Below are 8953 nucleotides of genomic sequence, written 5' to 3'. Positions count from 1 at the left end.
TGGCCTGTTCTGCTCCCCACTCTGTCTCTGGTGAATCCTCTCACCACCCCTGCACCTCTGGCCTGTACCCCAGTTCTCTATGCATAAATAAATAAATCTTAAAAAAAAGAAGTTCAATTTCTGCCTTTTTAGCCATCTCAGTCCTCTTCCATTCTGATAATTGTCACTATGCTCTCTGAATCTAAATGTTTGTTTTTATTTGATTTTGTTTGCTTGCTTGCTTTTTTTTTTTGTATATATTATATGTTCTATGAATGAAAGCATACAGTGTTTGCCTTAGCATAGTATCTTCCAGATCCATCCTCATTGTCACAATTGGCAAGACTTAATCTTTTTCATAGCTGAGTATTATTTCCAGACAACTGAGATTTTATAGAGTAGGTATGTATAAAAATGTGATATCAAATATCAAACATAAAAATGTGATATCAAATATTCTGATACTCAAATTGACAGATTTAAAAAGCTTTTTTGGGACCAAAAAGTGTCAGTTGTGTTTCCTCCTAGTGTTACAGGGCAACCCAATGTGAACTGGGTCTGTAGGTCTTCACCCGCGTGTTTAAAATTCAATTGTACTGCAAAGTTGAAAAATGGGTTTATTTACAAAGGGAAAGGAAAAGGTACAGCCCAGAGAAAGATAAAGAGAGATACAAGTTAATGGAAACATCCTACCAGCTCTGCTGACTTAGAACTCCAATAACACACTAATAGCTCATCAAGAGTCACATGACCAGCCACCAGCCATGCAGTCCAGAGAGAGAAAGCACGCAGCTAACATGGCTCCCTTATATACAGCCAAAAGTCCCAGAAGGACTACTTAGCTCCACCTCGGGTCCTCACAGTTCTCTCCCTGGTATTGCTGGGAGTTGTAGTTTCAATAACTGGAGTAGGGGGTAGAGTCCAGAAAACTAGAGTAAGGGGGTGGAGTCCACAAAACTGCAGAGTTCCTTCAGGACATCATTTCCCCCTAACACTAGGAAAGTATTCTACAACCATCTTTTCTGTCAACACTGTCCCTCCTTGCCAGCTCCTCTTTCAGATATTGATGTGTCATATAACATCTATTACATTTTGACCTATTTGCCTATTTTTCTAGTAGAATAAAAACTCCACAAGGGCAGTGACCACATCTATTTTATTCATCACTCTATCCAGTGCCCAGTACAGAGCTTAGCATAAAGTAGGTGCTTGGTTTGGGTTTGTTTTAATTTGTTAAATGAATGAAATGCTACACAGATAGACAGTTTCTTATTTACAGTGACCAACTGTTAAACTAGATAAATAAAAATAACAATATGTATTTTGCAAGAAGGGGAATGCAGAACAGAAAATTAGAGAAAAAGAGAAAGGAGAACAAACAAAGACAAGTCCAAAAATATGAGTAGATGAATGACAAACTGAAGGCAAAGAAAAGCAGCTGCAATTATAGGAACCATGAGGATATGATCAGAGTAAAAGGAAACATTTTCAAAGAAGATCAGACAGAGTTCTAGAGTAAAGCTGAAGAAAATCAAGCAGAAGGCTTTAAGCTATGAGAGTTTATAGCAAAGATTGGTTCTGTTTAAGTATTTGCTATTCATCATTATCTTCTCTTCCTGTCCAACCCTAACATTTTGCATATATTTTCTTGCTAACCTTCAATCTGACAATCAAGTTATTTAAATCATGTGAGACTTTAATGCCCCCCAATGAATATCAAAGATAATTTATTTATCCTTTTATCTTAGCAGAACACATGACGTTCATAGTGTAAATTCCTGTTTTCTTAAGCAGACCATTTAGACCATTATGGTCCCCTTAGGAAGGTGGAGAAGAGCTGTGCTCTAATACAGCCCTAAGCTGTCCTCCAGGCCATGCTATGGGTGACATCTCATGCCTGGGAATCTGTATTTCTATAAAGCTCCCAGGTGTTTCTGACCCACAGTTCTATTTGGGGATTACAATCTCCTTGCAAAGGTCCCAAGCTGCTCCATTTTTCTAGGTCAGTGTTTTGGTTTTTTTCCTCTTTCCTTGCTGTCAGCTGGGGGTTCATGAAGTCCCTTTCTCCCCTCTTAATTGACTGTGAACTGGAAAACCAGATCATCAAGCTTGCTAATAGACGACTGAAAGTAGGCTGATAAGGGCTCTGAATAAACGGTGATTCCTCCGATGAATTAAGGGCCTAAATTTTACTGGCTGTGTTTGACAATATCTACTTTGGCTACCCTAATTTTACTATTTATTCTTTTTTTCTTTCTGGATTCTAGGCCACATTTCAGAGAATAATAATTACAGCAACTAATAAAGAACTCTTCCAATGGCTAAATTGGCTTAATGCTCACAACCTCCCTGTAGTATAGGTAATTCTCCACTTAACAGGTAGAAAAACTACACAAAACAGTGTAACTGTCATTCTATGAACACTAATGCGTAATAGAGACTGGACTGGATCCCAGGGGATCCCCAAAACCTAGGTGTCCGACATTAGTTGAGGGATTGAGAGATGTAAGAGCGAGGCTAGCTCTATGTCATCTTGGATACAAATTGAAAACCCGTCTGACTTGCAAGAGTGGTGGTTAAAACTATAAAGCAAACACCTTTTAAAACTGCAATAATCTTCATCATCTTATTTTAGACACTCATTTGACTTTCAGTCTACTTTGTTATGATCTGGTAGATTTTAAAATAACAAACCTAGAAATGTAAAGAAACTTGTTTTTAACATGAGAGTTTGACACAAGTCAGGTCAAATTTCAATAATCCTTTTGAACAGAAAAAAACTTCATATTTCGAAAATCTGCCTCATCTAACAGAATGCATCATCTTGGATTATTTTAGTTAAGTATGAAATGTTCATCTTAAGAGTGTTCCCCTTGGGTAACATAGTGTTGTTAGAGAAGCCATTATAACTCCATTCTCTGACTTGTGGGTCCTGAAATTTACTATTGTAATTTTGCATGAATATAGTTTTTTAGTATGTGATCACACCATTTAAGACATTACTATAACAAGTAGTCACTGGGGGACCAACTAGAGCAGAGCAGAGCAGTGGAAGCCAGTGTTTCCACTGCCCGACTGCCTGGCATTTACTGGTGAGACTCAACATTTGCTGAGGACAGCATTTGTCACAGCATCTTGAATTTTCAAACCAACACCCCAGTCAGAACAACAAAGTCCCTAAAGACCACAATCCTGTTTTTTGTTCATTTCAGTGGTTATGGGGGAGGGATGGAAAGGGAGGTTCCTATCTAGACCCATCTCTAATAACAACATCCTCCCTCCCCACCAGGTAACCTCAGTGCCTCTCCATAATATCTTATCCTGAGAAACAATGGTAATAGGAGGTGAAAGAGTGAACGGAAATATTATTATTCCAATTAGTGTATATCAGACAGAAGAGAAACAGAATCAAAGTGGTCAATGGGCACAGCTAGAAAATATCCCACTTCATCTTGCCTCCTCTCTGCATAGCCAGAAGCCGTCCAGTTACCTTTGCCACAGAAGGGAACTCTGAGCCTTCCCACAAAATGTGGCAAGCAGCAAAGAGGACAACTCAGTACTGTCCCCAAAGTTAACCTTGCACTGACCCATGCCATCCAGTCGTCCTCTCTCCCATTTTAATTGCTAAATGACAATTTCTTGAGTTGTGAAAATCTCACTGCTTTGACTTAAGGTTTGCAGCACTGAAGGTGTAGAACTTGAAAATGTTCCAAAGAACCTCAGAAAAAAACAATTTTCCTTTTATAAGAAGCAAGTGTGCAGTTATGCCCCCAATGTGTCTTTCATCTGTGCATTTGCATGCTCAGCAGCTTACCGATCAAGTAACGCGAGCAAGGTGAGTCGATCATACCAGACCTTAATCCACTTGCCAGGAAAAATGATAAATTTGTAAAACTGCTCTCGGTTAAATTTTCCTTGGGTTGAAGAGCATGATGAGTCTTCCAGATCTTGACTCAGATGCTTTAAATCCCAAAAGAAACAACAGAGAAAGAGTTTTATACTGACATGTTAGTGTCATCAATGTACAACCATGACTAAAAATATAAAACAGAGGTTCAAATACTGAGTTTAAACCAAAACAGTTCATAAAAATGGGCACTCATAAAATTCCGTCATAATGTACCATTAAATCTGTACTATTTATACTATCAAAACACAACTTAGTATTTTATACTAGTACACAGCTATGAACACTCATAGACAGGTACATAAGTGCAAGAGATTCTTTAAAAACTAGCAACAGAATTGCTAGGGATGCAAATGTTCAACTGTACCAGAGAGTGAATTTTATTATGAAACAAATTCCTTAACTTCTCCAAGTTTACCACATACAGAATTAGCAGTATGGTAATGTTAGATTTATCGATAAAATTCTCTTGGGAAACAAATTTTCTGAAGTGGTTCTGTTGTTTACATTCCAACAACAGCAAATAAATGTTGCTCCTTGTTCTGCCAACCGCATGGAGGCCTAGTACACCTTCAGATGAAGTCTGTTGGAGACACACAGACCATCCACGGTTCTCTGCTCAGAGGCTGTAAAGTTAAAGCTGCTCCCTGCCTCCACCTTTGCCAGCCGGCCAGTGCTGGTCACTTCCTGCTACCAGGAAGTCTTCAGTCACTATCAGTAAACCTTCTCTGTATGACCTAGCCCTTTGCAGATCTTCTATTTCTAATCTGCGACTTTCATAGTTATAAAGATAAACAAGCAGAGTCAGATAAAGACAAAAGGAGGAGCTCCGGGAGAGTGCAGTGGACTATGTTGGAGGACTCTGGGTGTTCTGGTGGTGGTGGGAGGGCTACAGTGACTAAACCTAGCAACAATATAAAACAATGATACTTCAATAAAAAAAAATAAAAATTAGTAAATAATAATAAAACGGTTACCATTTTAACTGTACAATTCAGTGGTATTAACTATATTCATACTGTGGTATAACAGTTCTCTAAAACATTTTTACCATGCAAAACTGAAATGCTGTACCACTGAGTATTTCCCCAGCTCCTCCTTCCCCAGCTCTTGGCCACTACCACTCTACTTTCTGTCTCTAATATTCTGAGTATTCAAGGTAGCTCATATAAATAAACTTATAAAGCACCTATCCTTTGTGGCTGGCTTATGTCATTTGAGGTTAATATCCTCAAGACTTATCCATGTTGTAGCATGTGTCAAAATTTCCCTGTTTTAGGACCAAATGATAGTGTGTGTGTGTGCGCTCACGTGCATGTGTGTATTGGGTGTCAGAAAATTCTTGATCCACTTTTGCATAGAAAACATAGAAAAGGGCCCTCCCTGGTGGCGCAGAGGGTTAAAGCACAGCACTAAGAAGCTAAAGCCACTACTGCATGAGTTCGATTCCCGCCTACCCCGGAGGAGATCCACATGGCGAGGCAGACCTCTCCTGACTCGCCCGCTGCTCCCCTCAGCAGTGTACTTTGTCGATCTGCCTGTTCTGTTCCCCACTCTGTCTCTGGTGAATTATCTCACCCTTCGCATCTCTGGCCTGTACCCCAGTTCCATATGAATAAATAAATCTTAAAAAAAAAAAGAAAAAGAAAACATAGAAAAAATACATCTTGATTTTTCTGATACCAATATATAATATCCATATTTCCATTCACCTCTCAGTGGGTACTTGGGTTGCTTCTACTTCTTGACTATTGTGAATAATGCTGTTATGAACATGTGGTACATGATCTGTTCAAATTTAGGCTTTACGTGCTTTTGGATACATATCCTGAAGAGGAATTGTTGGATCATTCTAATCTGTGTTTTTTTTTTTTTCATTTGCTTTTGCCCTGTATTTTTCCAAAAAGGATTTAAGGTAGGCTCTAGTCTCCTGTAGGTGGATAAATATGACACAGGAGACTAATAAAAAGAACCAGACAAGAAAAGAGATGAGGACAGTTCCAAAGAACAGCCATGAAGATGCTGCTGTCTTTGATAAGGCTTACATTATTTCCCTTTGACTTGTAAAGCAGAGGGTTGCCCTTGGACATACCACATGATTTTTCCCTTAATTCAGTGAAGGTCTAAGTACCCAGTACCCATGAGGGCAGCACACCTGTTTCACCTGGAGACCAAAGCAAACTCTCAAAGGAGGTCGATTTTACCGTTGCATTCCCAGCTGCTAATTTACTGACACAGCTTATGGAACATGGAGTTATTCAGATTGTAAAATATTAATGTAAAAGGCATTTCATGGGAGAGTTGATCCATCATGAAGACAATAAACAGGAAGGCAATACACAGGATGGATTGGGCTGTATGAGAACAGGACAGCTGAGCTGGTAAATGCTACTTGTGTCCAAAATCCTACTCCAACAAAATGCTGCTATGAACACAGAGATGCATAATCTGTTCAAATCCAGGCTTTACATTCTTTTGGACATATATTTTAAAGTGGAATTGCTGGATCATTCTAATCTGTGGGTTTTTTTCCATTTGCTTTTGCCCTGTATTTTTCCAAAAAGGATTTAAAGCAGACTCTAGCTTCCTGTAGGTTTGGTGTCATGTCAGCAAGAACAGCATTCTTTTTTAATGACAATAAACCAGTGATTCATAATAAACCTTCCCCCCAAAGAAATCCTTTTCTTATATGCTCCATGACCAGAGTTCAAGTAGAAAATATTGCCTAGATGTTTTATTTCCTTTATAAGAAAATAAAGTTCAGAAAATTTCTGGGGCTTGTTTTGTTTTGTTGCCTTAAATACCAAGGCATCTATAAGGTTAGGATTTCAGTTAATTGTAACGATTATTTTTAGTTTGTTTTCTGATACAAATTTCAAATTCAGATGTTTCCTACTTTTCCTCAAATTTTCACCATTCGTTTAATCACTCATTCAACAAATATTTACTGTACATATTCTATGAGTCAGATATTACATTCCATGTGTGTCAAGCATTCAAGGATAACATGATAGTTTCCTCTTTAGAGGGATTTAAACAAATGAACCAAAACCAACATAATACACACAAGTGCACACATTCCTATATCTGTGTCCATGCAACAGGAAAGAGCGAGAAAAGGGAGCCTGGGTGTGTGCATAGTGGATACCCCTGGAGAGGGGTCTGGGAAGAGCTCCTGGAGAGCCTCAGTCATGAGGGGCTGGCAGGTTGAGGACCCCCAATGAAGCCTGTGAAATTTCATATCTGTGACTCAAGTGAATGTACAAACACTGACCAAAAGGCTGTCTGCAGCTCTGATTCATTAACTAAGCCTCGCCAAAGAACAGCCACGTCATACTGCCTAGTGAGTCAAGTCTGCAAGTTTTATTCTCTCTTAAATGAAGGAAAATGGGAAAAGTAGGGACTTGGATATAAGCTGAACACAAATGCTTTTTTTGTTATTGTTGTTTTGTTTGTTTTTGAGGAGGTTTACTTAAAAATACAAGAAACAAGATCTTAATTGCCCTTGTCCCTGTCTTGAGTTCAAGTTTTCTTTGGTAAGATGTGATAGTAATAACAGCCATTTTATTCTCCTACTGACTAGTTATATTGTTATCATGTATTTCTTAGAGTCTGTAAATCCCTGTGAGCTTTAGTAATACAGGTAAAAGCTAATAAATGAGTGTGCCTTTAAAAACACAAGTGTCTTTTAAGAAATAAGACAGTTGTACTTGCTCACAGTCCCAAGAAGAATGGATCTACATTTACAAAACAATATTTAGGCTTCTTTTCTTGAATCTGCACTATCAAGAATGATTGAACTGATCAGCTTCTTCAATTTAAGGAGGCAAGGAAGTGTATGGAATACTTGAGAAACATTTTTTGGCAGAGGAAAACATTTAAAGTTTACCCTGTCCCCTTTTGGGGATGATGTCACCAACATGGCACTGAAGAGTTGCTGGGATTAAGTTCATTCTCGGATATAGTAAATAAGGAAGAAAATGCAGCAAACTCTAGCCAAGACTCAGATGTTGTGAACAGGATTGACGATCCACTGGAAGCAGGAGGAAGGCAAGAACAATGGAGGAAGAAAGGAGTGGGAGATACCAACCAGGACACAGTGAAAGGGGAGCCTTGTGCTCTCACTCCCCAGGACTATAGGGGCTGGGCAGGGCATAACAGCTTGTGCTCAACATGAAGAGGCCAGTAACAGGAAGAGTGGCAGGGCGTGGCTGCAGCCTGCTGGAACAGGCATGTATCCCCTGCAGTAACAGGCGGCACACAGCACCTGGTCACAACTAGAGTTGGGCAGCTGCAGAGCTGCCACTGTGAGTGTATACAGCACCTCATCTGAACTGGAAACCAGGCTAGGGTGGGGCCAAGAGGAGCACAAAGGCCCCTAATGACATCAGGCAACAGAGGGGCCACAGCCAGCAACAAGAACATGAGTCCCCCAATCACAGTCACAAGCTAGGAATCTCAGCAGCTTCTTAGAACAGTAGAAACACAGAGGGAGGGAGTCACCAAAAACAATACTCAAATCACTGCCACACTCACAACTTCACCGCCCTTGTGGAGGATTAGCACATTAGTCCTTGACTGAATACCAGTCTTTGGCCACCCCAGAAGGAACACCCAGAAGAAATGCTGGCCAATACTACCAACACAGTGTCTCAACATATAGAAATCATTAAATAACAAGCAACAGGGATGAGAAAAAAAACAAATACCCAAGCAAGCCACAGGGGAAAAATTTCATCACAAAAAGATCAGTCACCAGAAATCAACAATACATAGAAATGCTCAGCCTATCAGATCATGACAAACAAAAATAAATAATATGAAAAGGAATACGTGTGTGTGTGTGTGTATGACACATAATGAAATGAAGAATGAAAACGAGACCTTAAAAAAGGAAATAAAAGGGGGCCCTCCCTGGTGGCTCAACAGGCTAAAGCACTGCACTGAGAAGCTAAAGCCACTCCAGCATGAGCTCGATTCCCGCCTGCCCCGGAGGAGACCACATGGCGTGGCAGACCTCTCCTGACCCACCCGCTGCTCTCCTCAGCAGTGTACTTCGTTGATCTG

At 39.8% G+C, this 8953-nt stretch overlaps 1 protein-coding gene across 3 annotated transcripts in view; it reads right to left on the bottom strand.

Moving 5' to 3' along the window:
* The window catches only part of PCNXL2 (pecanex-like 2 (Drosophila)), a 272672-nt gene that overhangs the window by 187298 nt on the left and 76421 nt on the right, over nt 1-8953 (bottom strand). For all 3 annotated transcript variants that reach the window (XR_001145936.1, XM_004691129.2, XM_012731293.1), the window contains exon 10: nt 3794-3939. Coding sequence is in view for 2 of the 3 variants with exons in the window: in XM_004691129.2 (XP_004691186.1) it covers nt 3794-3939 (146 nt within the window). In the remaining variant the exon portion in view is untranslated. The remainder of the gene's footprint in view (nt 1-3793; nt 3940-8953) is intronic.

The sequence above is a fragment of the Condylura cristata genome, unplaced genomic scaffold, assembly GCF_000260355.1.
Source record: "Condylura cristata isolate star-nosed mole 26May11 unplaced genomic scaffold, ConCri1.0 scaffold00030, whole genome shotgun sequence".
Lineage (NCBI taxonomy): Eukaryota > Metazoa > Chordata > Mammalia > Eulipotyphla > Talpidae > Condylura > Condylura cristata.
Note: the sequence above shows the minus strand (reverse complement) of the source record. Positions and strands in the feature narration are given on the sequence as shown.